The sequence below is a fragment of the Stegostoma tigrinum genome, chromosome 7 (assembly GCF_030684315.1).
Source record: "Stegostoma tigrinum isolate sSteTig4 chromosome 7, sSteTig4.hap1, whole genome shotgun sequence".
In the NCBI taxonomy this organism is placed as follows: Eukaryota; Metazoa; Chordata; class Chondrichthyes; order Orectolobiformes; family Stegostomatidae; genus Stegostoma; species Stegostoma tigrinum.
Window position 1 is genome coordinate 100,279,705 of NC_081360.1, and position 22,348 is coordinate 100,302,052.

The following is a 22,348-nucleotide window of genomic DNA, read 5'->3' on the forward strand; positions in this document are numbered from 1 at the left end:
TGTGTGTAAAATTAGATCTATATGTGTGTGTAAAATTAGATCTATATGTGTGTGTGTAAAATTAGATCTATATGTGTGTGTAAAATTAGATCTATGTGTGTGTGTAAAATTAGATCTATGTGTGTGTGTAAAATTAGATCTATATGTGTGTGTGTAAAATTAGATCTATATGTGTGTGTAAAATTAGATCTATATGTGTGTGTGTAAAATTAGATCTATATGTGTGTGTAAAATTAGATCGATATGTGTGTGTAAAATTAGATCTATATGTGTGTGTGTAAAATTAGATCAATATGTGTGTGTAAAATTAGATCTATATGTGTGTGTAAAATTAGATCTATATGTGTGTGTAAAATTAGATCGATATGTGTGTGTGTAAAATTAGATCTATATGTGTGTGTAAAATTAGATCTATATGTGTGTGTAAGATTAGATCTATATGTGTGTGTAAAATTAGATCTCTATGTGTGTGTAAAATTAGATCTATATGTGTGTGTAAAATTAGATCGATATGTGTGTGTAAGATTAGATCTATATGTGTGTGTAAAATTAAATCGATATGTGTGTGTAAAATTAGATCTCTATGTGTGTGTAAAATTAGATCGATATGTGTGTGTAAAATTAGATCTATATGTGTGTGTAAAATTAGATCGATATGTGTGTGTGTAAAATTAGATCTATATGTGTGTGTAAAATTAGATCGATATGTGTGTAAAATTAGATCTATATGTGTGTGTAAAATTAGATCGATGTGTGTGTGTAAAATTAGATCGATATGTGTGTGTAAAATTAGATCTATATGTGTGTGTAAAATTAGATCGATATGTGTGTGTAAAATTAGATCTATATGTGTGTGTAAAATTAGATCTATGTGTGTGTGTAAAATTAGATCTATATGTGTGTGTAAAATTAGATCTATATGTGTGTGTAAGATTAGATCAATGTGTGTGTGTAAAATTAGATCGATATGTGTGTGTAAAATTAGATCTATATGTGTGTGTAAAATTAGATCTATGTGTGTGTGTAAGATTAGATCGATATGTGTGTGTAAGATTAGATCGATATGTGTGTGTAAAATTAGATCTATATGTGTGTGTAAAATTAGATCGATATGTGTGTGTAAGATTAGATCGATATGTGTGTGTAAAATTAGATCTATATGTGTGTGTAAAATTAGATCGATATGTGTGTGTAAGATTAGATCTCTTCTGCCCGTTGTAAGGTTGTGGAACCAGAGTGGGAGGTGCCTCTGATCATATTGATTGCTTTTTCCTTGCAGCCGGAAGCGTAGAATCAATGGACAGAAGGTTGGTTTGTGTGTTGGACTGGGCTGTGTTCACAACTCTGTAATTTCTTGCGGTCTTGGGAAGAGCAGCCAAACCACACTATGATGTGTCCAAATAGGATGCTTTCTGTGGTGCATCTATAAAAATTGGTAAGAGTCCTTGTGGATATGCTGAATTTTCTTAGCCTTCTGAGGAAGGAGAGGCATTGCTCTGTTTTCTCGACCATTGTGCTGACGTAGGTGGACCAGGACAGATCATTGGTGATCTCCACCCCCAGGAACCTGATACTCTCAACAATCTCCACATCAACACTGTCGACACAGACAGGGGTGTGCCCTCCACTCTGCTTCCTGAAGTCAATGACCAGCTCCTTCATTTTGCTGACATTGATGGAGAGATTGTTGTTTTTACGCCATGGCACGAAGCTCTCTATCACCCTCCTGTGCTCTGTATCATGTCTTGGTGTATATGTGCATAGATCGTCGATAGTGGCAGCACAGGTAAACTGAGCAGATAATAAAACATAGATAATAAAGTGTGAAGCTGGATGAACACAGCAGGCCAAGCAGCATCTCAGTGCTCCTGAGATGCTGCTTGGCCTGCTGTGTTCATCCAGCTTCACACTTTATTATCTTGGATTCTCCAGCATCTGCAGTTCCCATGATCTCAGATAATAAAACATAATGACTGTATTAATTTGTGGAATCCATTACCCCAGAGTGCAATGGATGCCAGCCCATTGAGTAAATTTGAGGAATAGAGAAACAGATTTTTAAATTAGTAATGAATTGAAAGGTTGTGGGGTGTGGGTCGGAAAGTGGAGTCAAGGCCGAGCTGAGATCAACCATAAATGGCACAGGAGGCTTGAGCAGCTGAATTGCTTACTTCCTGCTCCTCGGTCTTATGTTCTATTAGGGGAATAAGGGTATAAGAGTAGGAAGGTGATGTTGAAATTGTAGAAGACAGAAATAGAGGAGCAGATATGGACACAAATCATAGAGAGCTGCGAGAGAAACAGTGTTACTGTTTTAGGGAATTTCAACCTTGTTAACATTAACTGGGAGTATCTTAGTGTGAAAGGATTAGACAGCATGTAATTTATAAAGTGCATCAAGGAGAGCTTTTTGTACCAGAACGTAGACAGCCTACTCAAGATGGGGTAGTGCTAGACCTAACCCTGGGGAATGAAACCAGTGAAAGGTGCAGAATCAGTGAGCAAGCATTATTGGGACCGTGACCATATCTCTGTAAACATCAGTTTTTATGAAAAGGAATAAGGAAAGTGAAGAAGTTGTCTAAATTAGGCCAATGTTCAGTGATATTAGAAAGGATCTGGCACACATAGAGACCATAGACCAGGAGCAGCTATTTGCAGCTAAGTTTACATTTGGAAAATGGGAGCCTGTTAAAAATAGTACATTGAGAATTCAGGGCCAGCATGTTCCTCTAAGAGTGAAGGAAAAGGGCAGAAAATCCAGGAAACCCTGGATGTCAAGGAGTGTTGAGAGTTTTATAAAGAAAAATAAGGAAACATGTGTCAGGTACAATGCATTACAAACTGGGGAGCCTCTTCAAATGTATGGAGAGTGCAGGGGGTTGGTTAGGAAAGAAATTAGAAGAGCAAAGAGGAGCCATGAAATATCCCTGGCAGATAGAATTAAGGAAAACCCCAAGGCTTTTAAATGTATAAGAGTAAGAAGATTACCAAAGAAATGAGAGATCAAAGAAGCAACCTTTGCGTGGAGACAGAGGATGTGGGTGAGGTCGTAAATGGATATTTGTCATCTGAATTCATAGAGGAAAAATGCATTGCAGCTGGGGATGTCAATTGGGATGAAGAGATTCTAAACATATTAAGATCAATAAGGAGGATGTATAAGATGTTTTATCAGGCATACAGGCGCACACATCCCCAGGGCCTGATAAGATGTTTCCCAGACTGCTATGGGAGGCAAGGGAGGAGATTGCTGGGGCCCTGGCAGAGATACTTAATACTTCACTAACCGCAGATGAAGTGCCAGGTGACTGGAGGATAACTTGTGTGGTTCATTTATTCTAGAACAGCAGCAGGAATAAGCCAGGTAATTACAAATCAGTTCATTTCACTGTTGATGGTAGGGAAGTTGTTGGAAATAATTCTAAGTGACAGGATTAATCAACACTTGGAAAGGGAAGGATTCACCAGGGGTGGTGAGCACAGATTTATGAGGGAAATCCTGCTGGACTAATGGAGTGTCTTAAAAAAGTAACTAAATATATTGATGATGGTAGTGCAGTTGATGTAGTTTACATGGACTTAGGAAGGCCTTTGACAAGGTCCCACGTGGAAGGCTTGTCCAAAAGGTAAGAACCCGTGCAATTAAAGTCAAGTTGGCAAACTTGATCCAAACTTAGCTTACAAATAGGAGGGACAATGATTGTGATTGGAAGCCTGTGATCAGGGATGTTTTTTAATCAACCTGTTCGGAGATGTTATTACACTGCTCTGGAGCAGGTAGGACATGAACCCAGTTCTTCATGGCTCAGAGGTATGTACACACGAGAGCCATGCTTTTTTTTTCTTTATTCATTCACAGGATGGAGGCATAGCTGGCCAAGTAGCATTTACTGCCCATCCCTAATTGTCCAGAGGGCAGACAATGGAGATGCAATGGCCTAGTTGTATTATCACTAGACTGTTAATCCAGAGATCCAGATAATGTTCTGGGGACTCGGGTTCGAATCCTGCTGTGGCAGATGGTGGAGTCTGAATTCAATAAATATCTGGAATTAAGAATCTAATGATGACCATGAATCCATTGTTGATTGTCAGGAAAAACCAATCTGGTTCACTAATGTCCTTTAGGGAGGGAAACCGTCATCCTAACCTGGTCTGGCCTACATGTGACTCCAGACCCACAGCAATGTGGTTGAGTCGTAACTGCCCTCTGGGCAATTAGCAATGGGCAAAAAATGCTGCCTGGCCAGCAACACCCTCGTCCTGTGAATGAATAAAGAAAGAGTAAACAGGAACTTGTTCTTCTATTCAAGAATGAGAGGAACCTGCCTGGATATAGGAGTAGTAGCCAACACATGTGCTGCATTAGGTTGTGTGGAACATGGTTGGGAAAATGTGTGTTGGTTTATAATGCATTGCAAGAGGAACCCAGTATAAAAATCATCCAAACGAAGGGTCCAAGGGAAAGCATTGACCGATTAAAATAATTTCTGTGCAATAAAATGGAAAGAAAAATAAGGCAAAACTAAATTGAAAAGCAATCAATCACTTTTAATTGTTGTACTTGTATAATAAAAGGCACAGTGGTGGCATTCTACTTAACAACAAATATTGGAATGCTCAGCCAAACCCAGTCATTAACCCCATCCATGACCATTCAAACTAAAATATGCAACACAGTGGCCAAGGGGGTCTTGCTAGTTGCTTGCATTTTAACATTAACTAACTATCCTTGTTTACTTAATAACTAATAAATATAATTTATTCCATTAATTTTTGGAATGTTCCAGAATTGTTGCTTTCATTTTCCTATCCTCTCCAGCTCAGATCAGATTGTTTTCTTGTTTAACCTAATATTTGCTCCAAACCTAGAGTAAGTGCCTCCGCTTCCAGGGTTTAGTGCTTCTGAAAGTGAGGGGCAACAGTTCAAACATTAGACAGTACGGCTGCTGATGTGACTGGCGGTCAATGAGATGTAAGATTTGTAGTGGTCTTCAGGAGCCAGCCACATTTTTAACGAAAAATTGCCATAAGATACAGCTCGTGCATTCATGCCTGTGATCGATGCTGATCTCCCAGTTCCAAACAGATATGAATATCTAGCGAAGAAGCAAGGAAGAAAATATAAATTCACAATTAAAAACATCAATGACAAGGAAAGAGATATCTCCATCGTGATCACATTGGACAGTAAGGTATGCATATATAGCGCAGTTACATAGCATAAAGTCTAAGGACAGTTAATAATTACTGAAAACATTTTTGACACCAAGTCATTCAAGATGACATCAGGACAGGTGACCAAAAGATCAGCCAAGGAATGTCTTAAAGGAAAAGAAAAGTAAAGAGATGGAGAGGTTTAGGGAGGGAATTACAGAGGTTGAGATCCAATGCACAGATGCCAATGGTCAAGCAAATAAAATCAAGGATGAGGCCTGAATTGGAGGATCTTGGAGAGCTACAAGAATGGAGGAAGTGACAGACCAAGGCAAAGTTGCAGATGGATTTGCTGAGAACTCTATGGTCAGCAAATAGGATGGTAAATGGCGGGGGAGGTGAGAGGAGCTGACTGGTCTACTCCTGTTCCCACAAAAATTGATTTGTTTTCATTCCATTGTGAAGAAGGTTCATGCTATATTATTATTATTAACTTGCAACTTAGTTTCCAAAGTGGAAAATGATTGATACCTTTAAGATTGCTCTGTATTTCTATACTATGTCTTTTAAAGAAGGAATAAGATAGTTTTAGTTTCATTTAGATTTGTTCTGATATAGGTAGTGAGTGCCTCAAGTTTGTTGCTGTAATGAGGGCTTACAGCCTTGCAATAGAGCTTGAGGTGAACAATGCATTGGCAAAAAAAATGTTTGAAGAAATAAAAACAATTTTTGACAAGACCTTGGCTTATGGGTGCCCAATGATAATAGTTGCCCATTATGCCCATTGTAATGGCTTGTTGAATTTCAATCAGTCTCATTCTCTAGAGATAGTAGGAACTGTAGATGCTGGAGAATCTGAGATAACAAGGCATGGACCTGGATGAATACAGCAGGCAGGCTGACGTTTCGGGTCTAGATTCAGAAAGGTTTAGGCCTGAAACGTTAGCTTTCCTGCTCCTCTGATGCTGCTTGGCCTGCTGTTTTCATCCAGCTCTATGCCTTGTAGTCTCATTTTGTAACCCTGTTGCCACCCAAATGTGTTACCATTTTCTTTCCTCCAGATGTTTACCTTATTCTCTTTTGAAAGTTAGAGGAATTCAGAACAGTGGGAATGAATGTTAGGGCAGTTGCATGCTCCTGCAGTAGAATGTAGGAGGTAAGGGTCACCATTAGTGTCCTCACTGACTTCATCTGCGGGAAGTGCACCCAACTTCAGCTTCTCGGAAACCACGTTAGAGAACTGGAGCTGGAGTTGGATGAACTTCGGATCATTCGGGAGGCTGAGGGGGTAATTGAGAGGAGTTACAGGGAGGTAGTCACACCTCAGGTACAGGAAAAAGGTAGATGTGTTACAGTCAGGGGACAGAAAGGGAACAGGCAGACAGAGCACGGGTCCCCTGTGGCCGTCCCCTCAATAACAAGTATACTGTTTCGGATACTGTTGGCGGGGGGGGATCGACTTACCAGAAGTAAGCCATGGGGTACAGGTCTCTGGCACAGAGTCTGTCCCTGCTGCCCAGAAGGGAAGGGAGGAGAGCATTAGTCATTGGGCACTCCATAGTTAGGGGGACAGGTAGGAGATTCTGTGGGAACAAGAGAGACTCGTGGTTGGTGTGTTGCCTCCCAGGTGCCAGGGTCCGTGATGTCTTGGACAGTGTTTTCAGGATCCTTAAGGGGGAGGGGGACCAGCCCCAAGTTGTGGACCACATAGGCACCAACGACACAGGTAGAAAAAGGGATGGGGATGTGAGGCAGAAATTCAGGGAGCCAGGGTGGAAGCTTAGAGCTGTTATCTCTGGTTTGTTATCTATGCCTTGTGCAAGCGAGCTGAGGAATAGGGAGCGAACACAGTTGAACACATGGCTGCAGGGATGGTGCAGGAGGGAGGGATTCAAATACCTGGATAATTGGGGCTCATTTTGGGGTATGTAGGACCTCTACAAACGGGATGGTCGACACCTGAACCACAGGGGTACGACTATCCTGGGGGGGAAATTCGCTATTGCTCTTCGGGATGGTTTAAACTAATTCAACAGGGGGATAGGAACCTGAATTGTAGCTCCAGTGTCCAGGAGGTTGAGAGTAGTAAAGTCATAAAATAAGGTTTCAAGGTCACTGGAGTGTACCGCCAGGCAGGAAGGTGGTTTGAAGTGTGACTACTTCAATGCGAGGCTCATCTGGAATAAGGTAGGTGAACTTGCAGCATGGATTGGTACCTAGGACTACGATATCATGGCCATTTTGGAGACATATATAGAGCAGCGACAGGAATGGTTGTTGTAGGTTCCGAGGCTTAGGTGTTTCAGTAAGATCAGGGAAGGTGGTAAAAGAGGGGGAGGTTTGGCACTGTTGGTCAAGGACAGCTTTATGTTGGCAGAACGGACGTTTGATGAGGACTCGTCTACTGAGGTAATATGGGCTGAGATCAGAAACAGGAAAGGAGAGGTCACCCTGTTGGGAGCTTTCTATAGGTCTCCGAAACGTTCCAGAGATGTAGAGGAAAGAATTGCAATGATGATTCTGGACAGGACCGAAAGCAACAGGGTAGTTGTTAAGAGGAATTTAACTTTGCAAATATTGACTGGAAACACTATAGTTTGAGTACTATAGATGGGTCAGTTTATGTCCAATGTGTGCAGGAGGGTTTCCTGACACAGAATGTAGATAGGCTGACAAAGAGGTGAGGCCACATTGGATTTGGTACGGGGTAATGAACCAGGCCAGGTATTAGATTTGGAGGTAGGTGAGCACTTGTGGTGATAGTGACCACAATTCGGGTACGTTTACTTTAGCGATAGAAAGGTAATATACCGCAGGGCAAGAGTTATAGCTGGGAGAGAGGTAATTATGAGGCGATTAGGCAAGATTTAGGATGCACAGGATGGGGAACGAAACTGCAGGGGCTGGGCACAATTGAAATGTGGAGCTTGTTCAAGGAACAGCTACTGCGTGTCCTTGATAAGTATGTACCTGTCAGGCAGGGAGGAAGTGGTCAAGTGAGGGAACCGGGGTTTACCAAAGAAGTTGAATCTCTTGTCAAGAGGAAGAAGGAGGCTTATGTGAAGATGAGGCATGAAGGGTCAGTTAGGGTGCTTGAGAGTTACAAGTTAGCCAGGAAGGGTCTAAAGAGAGAGTTAAGAAGAGCCAGGAGGGGACCTTTGGCAGGTAGGATCAAGGAAAACCGTAAAGCTTTCTATAGGTATGTCAGGAATAAAAGAATGACTAGAGTAAGATTAGGGCCAGTCAAGGACAGTAGTGGGAAGTTGTGCGCAGAGTTCAAAGAGATAAGAGAGGCAGTAAATGAATATTTTTCATCAGTATTCATACAGGAAAAAGACAATGTTGTCGAGAATAATACTGAGATACAGGCTATTAGACTAGACGGATTGAGGTTCACAAGGAGGACGTGTTAGCAATTCTGGAAAGTGTGAAAATAGATAAGTCCCTTGAGCCAGATGGGATTTATCCTAGGATTCTCTGGGAAGTAGGGAGGAGAACGCAGAGCCTTTGGCTTTGATCTTTATATCGTCATTGTCTACAGGAATAGTGCCAGAAGACTGGAGGATAGCAAATGTTGTCCCTTTGTTCAAGAAAGGGAGTAGAGACAACCCTGGTACTTATAGACCGTGAGCCTTACTTCGGTTGTGGGTAAAGAGTTGGAGACAATTATAAGAGATAGGATTTATAATCATCTAGAAAGGAATAATTTGATTAGGGATAGTCAGCATGGTTTTGTGAAGGGTAAGTCAGGCCTCACAAACTTTATTGAGTTCTTTGAGAAGGTGACCAAACAGGTGGATGAGGGTAAAGCAATTGATGTGGGGTATATGGATTTCAGTAACGCGTTTGATAAGGCTCCCCATGGTAGGCTATTGCAGAAAATACGGAGGCATGGGATTGAAGGTGATTTCGTGGTTTGGAACAAAAATTGGCTAGTTGGGGGAGAGGTAATTATGGTTGGCGTGGTGGTTGATGGCAAAAGTTCATACTGGAGTTCAGTTACTAGTGGTATCCTGCAAGGATCTGTTTTGGGGCCACTGTTGTTTGTTATTTTAATAAATGACCTGGATGAGGGCGTAGAAGGATGGGTTAGTAAATTTGCAGATGACACTAAAGTCGGTAGAGTCGTGGATAGTGCGGAAGGATGTTGCAGGTTACAGAGGGACATAGATAAGCTGCAGAGATAGGCTGAGAGGTGGCAAATGGAGTTTAATGTGGAAAAGTGTGAGGTGATTCACTTTGGAAGGAGTAACAGGAATACAGAGTACTGCGCTAATGGTAAGATTCTTGGTAGTGTGGATGAGCAGAGAGATCTCGGTGTCCATGCACACAGATCCCTGAAAGTGCCACCCAGGTTGATAGGGTTGTTAAGAAGTTGTACGGTGTGTCAGGTTTTATTGGTATGGAGGGATTGGGTTTTGGAGCCATGAGGTCATGTTGCAGCTGTACAAAACTCTGGTGTGGCCACACTTGGAGTACAGCGTACAGTTCTGGTTGCCTCATTGTAGGAAGGATGTGGAAGCATTGGAAAAGGTGCAGGGGAGATGTCCCAGGATGTTGCCTGGTATGGAGGGAAGGTCTTATGAGGAAAGGCTAAGGGACTTGAGGCTGTTTTCATTAGAGAGAAGAAGGTTAAGAGGTGACTTAATAGACATACAAGATGATCAGAGGATTAGATAGGGTGGACAGTGACAGCCTTTTTCCTCAGATGGTGATGGCTAGCATATGAGGACATAGCTTTAAATTGAGGGGTGATAGACATAGGACAGATGTCAGAGGTAGGTTCTCTACTCAGAGAGTAGTAAGGACGTGGAATGCCCTGCCTGCAACAGTAGTAGACTCTCCAACTTTAAGGGTATTTAAATGGTCATTGAATAAACATACGGATGATAATGGAATAGTGTAGGTTAGATTGGCTTCAGATTAGTTTCACAGGTCGGGGCAACATCAAGGGCCGAAGGGCCTGTACTGCGCTATAATGTACTATGCTGTATGAATCTGTTATTACACGCCCTTCAGGAAGCACTTCCCTGTTATAGCAACTCACTGCATAAAGCCTCTTCAAGTCTTCCTTCAGTTCATTGCCAATTATGTTGGGGGCAGGATTTTCTCCATGGGCTCCCACCATTTGTGATTTTTTAAAAACCTTATTCAGTCAAGGGACGTGGGCATCACTGGCTAGTCCAGCATTTATTCCCTATCCATAGTTGCCCTTGAGAAAGTGCTGCTGAGCTGCCTTCTTTGAACTGCTACAGGTTGAGCCACAATTCCTTGAGGGAGGGAATTTCAGTATTTTGACCCAGAGACAGTGAAAGAATGTATTTCCAAGTTAGGATGGTGAGTGCCTTGGAGGGGAACCTTCCCATGTATCTGCTTCCTTTATCTTTCTTGGTGGAAGTGGTCATGGGTTTTGAAGGTCCTGTTAAGGATCTTTGGTGAATTTCTGCAGTACTTCTTGTAGATAGCACACACTGCTGCTACTGAGCGTCGGTGGTGGAGGGAGTGGGATGTTTGTGGATGTGATGCCAATCACGCGACAGCTTTGTCCTGGATGGTGTCAAGCCTCTTGAGTGTTGTTGGAGCTGCATCCATCCAGGCAAGTGGGGAGTATTCCTTCACACCCCTGATTTGTTGTTTGTAGATGTTGAACAGGCTTTTGGGAGTCAGGAGGTGAATTACTGCCCACAGTATTCTTAGCCAGTGACCTGCTCAAGTAACCACAATGTTTATGTGGTGAGTCCAGTTGAATTTCTGATCAATGGGAACCCCCAGGACGTTGATAGAGGGGGATGCAGTGATGACAACACTACTGAATGACAAGGGGTGGTGGTTAGATTGTCTCTCATTGCCTTACATTTGTGTGGCATGAATTTTATTTGCCACTTGTCAGCTCAAGTCTGAATATCATCCAGCTCATGTTGCATTTGAACATGGACTGCTTCAGTATAAGAGGAATCATGAATGGTGCTGAACATTGTGCAATCGTAGGCAAACTTTTGACCCCATGATAGATGGAAAGTCAATAATGAAACAGCTAAAGATAGTTGGGCCTAGGACACTACCCTGAGGAATGCTTGCAGAGATGTCCTGGAGCTGAGATGACTGACCTCCAACAACCACAACCATTTTCCTATGTGCGAGGAATGACTCCAAGCAGCAGAGAGTTTGCCCTCTGATATCCATCGATTCTAGGTATTCCAGTGTTGGATTTGTCCTGCTTTTTGTGGACAGGACACAGCTGGGCAATTTTCCACATTGTGGGTAGATGCCAGTGTTGTGCTGGAACAGCTTGTCCTGGAGCATGAGTATTTGCCAGAATGTTGTCAGGACTCATAGGCCTTGCAGTGCCCAGTGCCTCCAACCATTTCTTGATATTACGCAGAGTTAATTGAATTGGCTGAAGACTAGTATCTGCAATGCTGGGGACCACTGGGGGAAGCAGAGATGGATCATCCACTCAAAACCTCTGGCTGAAGATTGCTGTGAATACTTCAGCCTAATCTTATGCACTGATGTACTAGGGTCTTCCATCATTGAGGATGGGGATATTTGTAGAGCCACCTCCTCCATGTTGTTTAATTGTCCACTAGATGTGGCAGGACTGCAGAGCTTGATCTGATCTGTTGGTTGTGGGCTCTCTTAGCCATGCCTGTGTCTTACTGCTTATGCTGTTTGGCATGCAAGTAGTCCTGTTCGATAGCTTAACCAAATTGACACCTTATTTTTAGGTATGTCTGGTGCTTCTCCTGGCATGTTCTCCTGCACTCTCCATTCAACAGGGTTGGTCCCCTGGCTTGATGGTAATGGTTGAGTGGGGGATATGCTGGGCTGAGGTTACAGATTGTGTTGAAGTACAATTCTGCTGCTGTTGATGTCCCACAGTGCCTCATGGATGCCCAGTCTTGAGTTGCTAGATCTGTCCAAAATTTGTCTCATTGAGCACAATAGTAGTGTCACACGTCAAGGCAGAGGATATTCTGAATGTGAACGCAGGACTTCACCTCCGCAAGGATTTTGTGGTGGTCGCACTTACCAATACTGTCACAGACAGATGTGTCTGAAGCCAGTAGATTGATCAGGAGAAGGTCAAGTATGTTTGTCCCTCTTGTCGGTTCCTTTACCACCTGACATAGAACCAGTCCTGCAGCTGGTCCTTTCAGACCCGACCAGCTCAATCAGTAGTACTGCTGCTGAGCCACTATTGTATTGAAGTCCCCTAGTTCAAATCTGGATCCCCAGAACATTAGAGGAGAGTCTAGGCCCAAAACGTCAGCCTTCCTGCTTCTCTGATGCTGCTTGGCCCACTGTGTTCATCCAGCTCTACACCTTGTTACTCCAGAACATGAGTTGTGTTTCTGGATTAATAGTCTAGCATATTAGGCCAATAAGCCGTTGCCTGCCCCATAGTGGAATAGTTTGGAGTGAGTCGCTCCAGTTATGATTTTCTACATACTGGCTAATTCATTGTTAGAGTTCAAGCTATTGCCATTCAATTAAGGATGTCAGACAGGCTCCTGAAGCTGGACAGGCCAATAAGACACCACCCAGCACTGAAGAAGCAGCAGGCGGCCTTTTCAGGTATGTGAAGGAGATGGTACGCCAGGTGAAAGGTTTCTTCCACTCAATGTTATTAGATAGAAAGATTGTCACAGCAGCCAGGCCATTGTTGTGGCAGGGGATTCCCTCTAAAGGGTGGCCTGTGGATGCAACTGCAATCAGTCAGGAAGGGACTTTAACCTTGCCAGGGGTATTGTCAAGCTCGATCTTCCAACCAGGCACCACCTCCAAGCAGTCCTTCACTGTCTCAGGAATTGGAAAATTACAATTCATGTTCAAAAATTGCCCTTAATAGGACTTTAACAAGTTCAGTTGACTACCTACAGTGTCCTGCTGGGTAATACTGTCTCTCTCAGATCTGCAGACCCCAATCCTTCAGGAGAAGGGAGAAGTAAGAAATTGCTTGTGGCAAATTCAGTCCAATGAGAGATGGTGGCTGGGTTTCAGCTTTGAGAAGTCACATAGTGAGGCTCAGGTAGACTCACCAGTCTCCACCACCATATGGGTGCAATTGAAGAATGGGTAGGCACTAGGATAGCAGCAGCACTACGAATGCAGCTTCAGACTGTGGGGGAGCCATTGTTAAATGTGAAACACAGCAGTGACACTGGTCTCCATGAAGTGACTGCAGAGACATACATTATATCCATGGCTGGGAAGACACAAGCATTGTGATTTCCTACCCACTAATTACTAATTACTGAAAGGGCTTAAATTTATTTTGCAGCTTAAACCTCCCACTTTGAAACTATCTTTTCTGAATTTCCAAAATTTTTAAGGGATCCAAATATCTCATGGCATTGTAAGAAGGGTGGGTGATGGTGGTAATTTCACACGATGACGGCTTTTTTTGTTCATTCTTGGGATGAGGGCATCGGTGGCTAGGCATCATTTATTACCCATCCCTGATTGCCCAGAGGGCAGTTACAGTCAGCGACATTGCTGTGGGTCTGGAGTTACATGTAAGCCAGGCCAGGCCATTAACCAGATGGGTTTTGTCAACAATTGACAATGGATTCATGGTCATCATTAGACTCTGCATTCCAGACGCTTATCGAATTCAAATTCCACCACCTGCTGTGGCAGAATTCGAACCTGGCTCTCTAGGTATCTGAGTTAACAATCCAGAGATAATACCAATAGGCCATTGCCTCCCTGCTTAAGACACAGCTGGAGGAAGTGGGTCCAGGTAGAATTATTAGGAGATGGAAAAAATTCCACTGCAACAGGAAGAAGGAAAGGAATTAGATTCACTGCATTATTCTTCACGAGGGCCAGTGCAAACTCAGTAGGTCAAATGGTTTCCATCTCTACTGTTCTATGATTCAGTGGAATGGGTATCAATTATTGTAATGTATCCCTAATAATTATTGCCTTCTAGTCACTGATCTTGGTAAAGATAATGATTGAGGTGAGTTGATCTAGTTGAAGAGCTAAACCAAGCATGATGAGCCAATGATTGTATCAGTGATAATGGGAACTGCAGATGCTGGAGAATCCAAGATAATAAAATGTGAGGCTGGATGAATACAGCAGGCCAACTTTTGTGCTCCTGAGATGCTGCTTGGCCTGCTGTGTTCATCCAGCCTCACATTTTATTATCCATGATGAGCCAATGGTCTCCTTCTAAGCTGCAATTTCTGTGATTCCATGTCATTGGTTGTACAAAATAATATACATCTTACAGGTATCATAAATGCTAGAGATAAGTTACTTGTGAAGTAACTTCACTTACTTTGGGAGGCTGTGGTCCATTTCAGTCTTACTCTCTGATATTTTAATTTCAGGCTCTTGTATACTAAATTCAGAGAAAGCTACATATTATTGTCAAAATTAATCAAAAGCTATCAGGTTACTCCTCAGGTAGCTTATTATGGGACTAAGGTATAGAGTAGAAGTCTGATCCAGGTGTAATCCTTGATCAATGTTTATTGCGTAGCAGATAGACTACTCCAACTGCTCTGGGTCCTGCTGAGTTAAAATTAAAGTAATGACATTAATAATCTCAGCAAGACTTCCAGCGAAGAATTTCTGGACTTTACCTGCAGTGATTTCCTCCTAAAAAGGAGCAGAAATTTAGTTAATAGAACTATTAAGCACGTTCTGGAGGACTTGATGAAAAAATATACCCAAAATGTTATGGAAGACGATCTGAAAGGGTATAGATGAGGGGGCTTTTGGGGACTTACTAATCTTTGTAAACACCAGACTCTGTTTGCTGGTATTAATTTATGTAAATCATGGGCAAAAGTGAAAGGAAAATTAGGAAAAGAATTGTAATTGTCAGCAAGAATGATGTAAGGATCTGTCTACGGACAGTGCTCAACGCAGCAGATGCACTAGGAAATTCACAATGCAGGAAGTGGGTAATTTATTAACCTCAAACCACCCAGGATGTTGCCAGAGAATTAACCTCTCAATGTCCACAAGGCAGAAGAATTGGCCGTTCCATGTTTTACTTTTATTCGTGATTTAACCGTTGCATGCAAATCTGTCAGCATGATCTGTGTACATGTTAGTAAAACTGCTAGTTAGAGCACTTTAGAGTCTTGATTGACCTCACTTCTAATGAGACGAAGTCCTAAGACACCAAACACAAATGATCCTACACTAGTTTGGTTGTCGACAGGGAATTACACTGGTAAGTGTAAATGTCAGGCTAAATTCTAAAGAGCAGCTCCTCACATTGGAAAAGTGCCAAGAAATGCTTTGCAGGGACTAAAATGGGAAGTGAATTGTGAAGAATACAAAAGACGTGGAATGAGGAAGAGATTTTAAAGGTTAGAACACAAATCAGAGGGAGAGACTTTGGCTAGAAAAGAATTTGGCAGCAAGATTTGGGTGTTGAGAGAGAGGAATTTTAAAGTGGGAAAAGGGTGAGGCAATGAAATTGATGCTGTCAATGGCGGAATAAATAGGTTTCCTACCGACACTCACTGTCCTAGTCAGAGCTCAAAGGTGCTTCAGGACTCCCTGGGTTAGAGAGCTCTACCTCAGCAAAACGTTCACTCCTACAGGGGAGAAAATTGGGATTTGTTTTTAAATATGAGATGCTTTGCTGTATGGGAATTAATTCTTACTGTTTGATAATGAAACATGCTCCACAATAGACTTCAAATGACCATGTCAGGACGACACCTATTATAGGTCTATTTTCACACTATTCTGAAATTTCCCATGGTGCATATTTCCCATGAGTCAGGAAAATGGAGATACTTTTAAACACCACCACCTGTGGGCAAGAGGAATCATGAGCGCTCATATTGAAGGCTCAGGAAAGTCTTCAGCCTCCCTTCTCTAACAATTGCCTCTTTCTCTGCCCCTCCACAATTCCAGATCTTCACCCTAAACATCAATCTCCATTCTATTCCGTGGTCACAGCCAAACACCTTCCACCCGAACCCTTGGCATTATTCTCCAACCATTCCCCTTCCAGCAGGATCTCCCTGTCTCCATCCCTCCTACCATCCCACAATTGTTTGTCTTGAAAACAAGATGGCACCAACACCAGGTGACTCTTTGCGAGCTCTCTACAGCAAATCTTATTCTCACATTTCTTACAACCGTTTCACACTAAACATCAATACTGAATCTGTAAAAAATACTAATAATGTTCTCTTAAATCTATGCCCCACTCTGTCTAAACAACCTATGATCTATACATCCTTATATATTATGATTTACCCGTACTGCTCGCAAAACAAAATTTTTCACTGTACTGCAGTTTGTGACTTCAATAAATCAAATCAAATCAAATGCATCTCCAAGGTTCCCCGAGCTTTGCCTGCAATGCCAGCCAGTCTGTCCATTTGCAGGGAATGCCGAGATATTAGGCAGGATCTCTGATACCTATCACAATGCCTTTTCCAAACTGTTCCCATCCTTTGCTGTACCTTGTAAGTCATAACTCAGGGACTCATTCTTAAGTCAGTTTGTCCATGTTGGTCTAACATTTGCCAATGTTTAGAAAGCATTCTGCATTGTAGCAGCTGAATTATGCTCTCAAATGCAGCTTCAGTAAATGTGTTTGCACCATATCAACACTTAACAACAACTTGCATTTATATCACACAATTAATGTTCCAAGGTGCTTCTAAGAAGTCAAGCAGCGTTTGACACAAAATCTCATAAGTGAGTTACAAAAGAATACAGGAGAGCCAGGTGTTATGGCATTACTTGCAGGAGAAGATAGAGAGGTGGAATGTCTTAAAGACAGGATTCCATTGCACAGCACCCAGACACTGAAAGGCAAGATCTTGGATGCGTAAATGAGGACACAGGAGAATTAAGAATTAGAGATTTTTATTCTCAGAAGAGATCTTATGATTGTACAGGCAGAAGAGGATATTGAAATAAGGAGGAACAAAGCTACTATGGGATTTGAAAACAAATGTGAGAATTTTATATTTTTACACCAGGAGCCAATGTTGATCAGTGAGCACAGGGATGTTTTCAAAACAGGACATAGTTTTAAAATAAGATATTGCTTATTGTTTATAAATTGTTTATTTAAAACACGATATTCTTTAGCAGTGATGAGACTGCTAACATTGAGGACTGTGCCAAGGATTAGCTTGTTAATGGACATAAGTATGTTAGCTTTTATCTGTTTCTGTGCAGGACCCTGTGGTTTAAGAAAAAGGAGGCTGGGGAGTAAAAAGTAATACTTGGAGCTTCTCCGTATCTATCCTTGATAAAGTCTGGCATCTTCCAGAATCTTTACATGGTCATATAACTGATTGACACTAAAAGAAATGAACCCTGTGGAACAATTTTCATGTAGACTGATCAACCGTACAGAGAGGGACTTTGCAAATTTAGGATCCATAAAGAGTGCTGTTCATATCTATCAACAAGTTATTTACCTTTGCTTTTATTTGTCTTGTTAGACACGCACTTTGTCCAGTTCTGTAATATTTACCAATAAGGGTACATTTATTGGCATAATGCATATTCAGGACAGAAAGGAAAGGGTTATATAAGTAGGACTAGATGGCCACACAGACAGCCAGAAGCACAGATCATTGTGACAGCAAATCGCACAAGTGTCACAAGATCAAGAAAGCTGTGGATTAAAGAATTTGGTTGGACGATTGATTCAGTTGGTAACAAAGACATGAGTGACACAGATGACACTATCCAGAAAAAGGATTCCTTCTGTCCACCATTTAGAAACTAACATGGAATTGCAAAAGTGGAAGTGAATCAACTTGACACACTGCTTACCAGGACAACATAGTATAAGCTCTGAAAATGGTGTAATTGTCCAGCATGTTTGTACACACAAAGTGGTGGAGGTTTGGAATGCTCTTCCACGAATGGCAGTTGACATTATATCAGTTATTAATTTTAAATACGTGTAAAAGTTTGCTCAGCAAAGGTATTAAGGGTATAGACCCCAAAGGCAGGTATGTAGAGTTAGGTGACAGATCAGCCATAATCTCTTTGAATAGCGAAATAAATTTGAGTGGCCAAAAGGCTGACTCCTCTTCCTATGTAAGACTCTAAGCTATCCAGTACAATAACTATCCAATGTTGCTCATTTGGCAGCCGGCTAAGAAATTTAATTCTACATCAGTCTTACCAGGTTACAGCAATTACGAACGTTAATTACAATTAAGTCCAACAGCCAGCAATCTGATTAATGCTAAACTGCACACACACTGAACCGCTGTTACTGGAACAAAAACAGAAGTTGCTGGAAAAGCTCAGCAGGTCTGGCAGCATCAGTGAAAGAAAAAAATCAGAGTTAACATTTCAGGCCCAGTGACCCGTCCTCAGAACAGGATGTTATAGCTTTTGTTATGGACTTTATTAAAGGATTATATCCATGACTTACTTTTTAGTAAAACTGCAAGGTAACCATGTCTATAATTACTTATATCTATGAATTATTTATTCACGTCTCATAGCACAGTGGTTACATCCCTACCTCTGAGCCAGAAGCACTGGGTTTGTTTTCCCCCATGACCTGATAACCAAGGAACATGTGTTCATAACATGGTCAAACAGTTTGAGCATGAACTTACAAGTCCTTTCTACACATGTGATGGCATGCAGTACAAGTGGGAAACGTTCCTGTCATGGAATGGAAAGAAATTGAAAATCCAGTAATACTTGGGAAATGAATGTACTAGTCATGTCAGAGCTCCATTTTCAGGTATACAAGCCAAGTCAGACTAGTATGTGTCATTCACAAGTTTCACTGTTTTCTCCTTCTGGGAAGTACTTGTTGCATAACAAATGGACTCCGAGTGAATTGATACATATCAACATGAATTATCCCTCTATAGAAAGCTTCAATTTAATTAGTAGTCACGGTTTTACTGTCAATAAATCATTATTAATGAATGATTTGTCTGGATCCTTAGCTAACATTGTCAAGCTATTGACATCATTGTTCTTGTATTTACTGGGGATGCATAGCCAGGATTTCCCTCCTATTCACAAATTGTGATTTCAAGGGTCAACATTTGGTTGGGATCAATCTTTTAATACTATGCTTAGGGAGCTTTGAGTACTTTTTAAAAAAATCTTAGATCCAATTAACCATAGAATTTTGGGTTAACTTTGCAAACAGAGGATGCACAGGTGGAGTTAAGAGTTGGGAATCAGAGTAAAGGGTTGATCCTCAATAGTCCTCATCCCAAGAGTAAGGGTGTGGAGCATGAGCCTTGTTCCTGTAGCCAAAGCAGAAGTTAAAACAGGCATAGTTACAAACTTGCAAGGCAACAAGCAAACCTAACCCTAACTCTCAAATACTATGGATGATGGAAATTTGAAACATATTCGGAGATTGCTGGAAAAACTCAGCAGGTCTCACCACATCTATGGAGAGAAGAACAGAATTAATGAGTGAAACAAGAGTTTCAAGTCCAGTATGACTCTTCCTCATAACTGTTGGTTTTTTCCAGCATTTTATGTGGTTGTTTCTAACCCCAAACCTAATGTTCCACACAGCAGCATTAGATGGTTAATAGGCTCATAGGGTTAAACCAAGTAGATCCAATTGAAGGGCACAGCACAGGCATGATAGGACAAATGGCTTTCTCCTCAACACAATTTTCATAATTCAACAAACTGTCACTTCTGCTAATCACACATTTGCAAAATTCATTAAAAAAATTGTGAAGCATCATTACATACGTTGGGATGCTGCGATCCAATTCTTCCTTACTCGGTGAAATATCTTGGATGCTAAAAGGCTCCAAAGTAGTTCTAAAAGTCAGACAAAGCTAAAGATTATTGTTAAATTTTAGTCTTAAAATATCACATGTTTCTTCATATAGTTTGTTATGTGACTGAGACGTGGAGCCTATTTTGACTCAGAGTTAATTTCTTATCGATGATCAGATCTACCACTGATGTCTTTGCTGAAGGACAGGATATTGGTGAGGTCACACCTTGTGCAGATTCAGTTGTTAAGCCAAGAAGGATACTTGCCTTAGAGGGAGTGCACAGAATTTCACTAGATTGGTTTAGGGGATTGGCCCACATGTATAATAAACAACTTACTGCTGAAAATCTGAAATAAAAACAAAAAGTACTGGAGCAAGTGAGTAGGTCTGCAGCATCTGTGGAAAGAGAAACAATGTTAACATCTCAAGTTCATGATGAATCTTTTTCAGAACTGTCAATTTTGGGTAGAAACAGGCATGGTTAAGGGACTATGAGGTAGAAGGCTGTGGAGGAGAAATCTCCAGAGGAGATGAGGTCAGTGATTGTGCTGGAAATAAAATCTTGGAACTCAGGTAGAAGGAGATGTCTAAGAGTTACATTCACCTTCTGCAAGGCAGAGGTCAACTTGCCCCCTTATCAGCAGGACTGATAACAAAGTCAGGGTTAGACTTGAGAGCATGGAATACAGAAAGTTGAGAAGGTTAGAGTGGGGGAGGGAAGCAGGGAAATTAAAGTGGCCAATGTCACGTTAGCAGTTCTCAATGAGGTGAGCAAATGCAGATGAAAGACCACAGGGAGGGAACCAGGTGGAGGGGGAGTATTGGAGATGGGTAAAAAGGTTCTGTGTAGCAGGTAAAGGATTCCTATCCAGAGAGGTGGGCACGGAGATGATGATGACGGAAGAAGAATTCAACATAAGGTCATGCCAAAAATGCATTGAGGTGGGAGCAGCAAGGGATAAAATCAAGACTTTTGCTGAGCACACATTGCTCAGCATCAGAGAGGGTCAGGTCAGGGGGTATACTGAATATACAGCAAGAAGTTGACCAAGGAGGAGAGATGGAGATGGAGGGAAGAGGAGGAGAGAAGGAATCCAGAGGGGCATTGATATTCAAGAGTTTTTGGAGCTAACATCTGAAAGGAAAAGAAAAAGTCTCTTCTTAAACCAAAGAATGACTAAGATTGAAATGGGAATAGAGGTCAGGACAGACTGAGTGGTGTGATTGTGTGTGCATGTAGCACATTTGGTACTGAGAGTGGAGCTCAAGAGAGCTGCCTGAGGAGTGCTGTATGTCCCAGAGATACCTGTAATCCTCGGTATTTTTGAAACATGAAGCATGGAGCTCTAATTGGAATCCATGTGGGGTAAGGCAGACCTGAAAATAATCAAAAAGGAGATGTGGTTGTGAAAGCGAGTATTGACAAACGTGGGAGAGGACAGGCTAAACAATGAAGGTGAGCAGGCCAAAAGATTAAAGCAGAAATCCCACTGAGGAGAACATCGGAACTTCTTCAAGGTGGGGAATACCTGGAAAGACTTATGAGGACAGGCTGAATAAACTAGGCTTATGATCCCTGGGTTTCAAATGAGTGAGAGATGGTCTGATCGAAGGGAAAACAAATTCTATGGAGATTTGATGGGGTTTCCCCAATCGGGCGAATCCAGGACAGTCGAATCACCACCACTTGCATGTTTACCTTCAAGACACTCACCATTGTCATAGATTAGACCAGACCCCCTCGAAATATTTTAAGAAGGCAGTTAGGACTTTAGCCTTTTCTTATTTTAAAGGCAAATGTAAAGTTCTGTGATCCAGGTGCAATTCAACATTAAGCAAAACAATTTATTCAAACACCACAGTAAAATGCAATGAAAGAATGAAGAACTTACAATAACTTAGCTCTACTGGAAATCTTAACAGAATAATAGCTACAGTAACTATTGTTAATTAACTGTTCCAATATAACAACATCCCATAAACACACCACCTGGCAAAAAGTCAAATTCAGAAATTAGATCTTGGTATATGCAACACCCACAGCAGGAACAGAAACCCTGGCTTTTAGCTGTAACCAAGAGAGGCAGAAATAGCTTCTACTTTTTCAAGACTCCAGCAGCTTCTGCTGAATCCAAAAGCTAAAATAAACCTAGAAATCCTGGTCTGAGAGAGCTGGTCACTCTCATCCAGGCTGCTTCTATTGTGCCAACTTTTAAAAAATCCAATCACCAGCTGTTTACCTTACCACAGGTTAATCAGAACCTCTCATCTCTCTCTGAAAAGAAGCCAGGATAAAATATACTTCTTAAAGCCACAGCAACATCACACCTACCCCCCGAAAGAAAACCATCAATATTCAAAGATGGCTTCATTTTTTAAAAACCCTTAGTCTTACTCTATCAGTACATTACAATACAGATACATCACAATGACTCTAAACATTCAACATTCAT

At 41.6% G+C, this 22,348-nt stretch overlaps 1 protein-coding gene across 3 annotated transcripts in view; it reads right to left on the reverse strand.

Annotated features, from left to right (window-relative positions):
* Nucleotides 1–4,593: 4,593 nt before the first annotated feature.
* The window catches only part of cfap65 (cilia and flagella associated protein 65), a 168,231-nt gene continuing 150,476 nt past the window's right edge, over nt 4,594–22,348 (reverse strand). For 2 of the 3 annotated variants that reach the window (XM_048534726.2, XM_059647680.1), the window contains 3 exons: nt 19,864–19,935; nt 15,645–15,728; nt 4,594–5,102 (listed from right to left, as the gene is read on the reverse strand). In XM_048534726.2, the coding sequence (XP_048390683.2) occupies nt 15,659–15,728; nt 19,864–19,935 (142 nt within the window). In that variant the 3' untranslated portion in view covers nt 4,594–5,102; nt 15,645–15,658. The remainder of the gene's footprint in view (nt 5,103–15,644; nt 15,729–19,863; nt 19,936–22,348) is intronic. The other variant, XM_059647681.1, reaches the window with a different exon arrangement.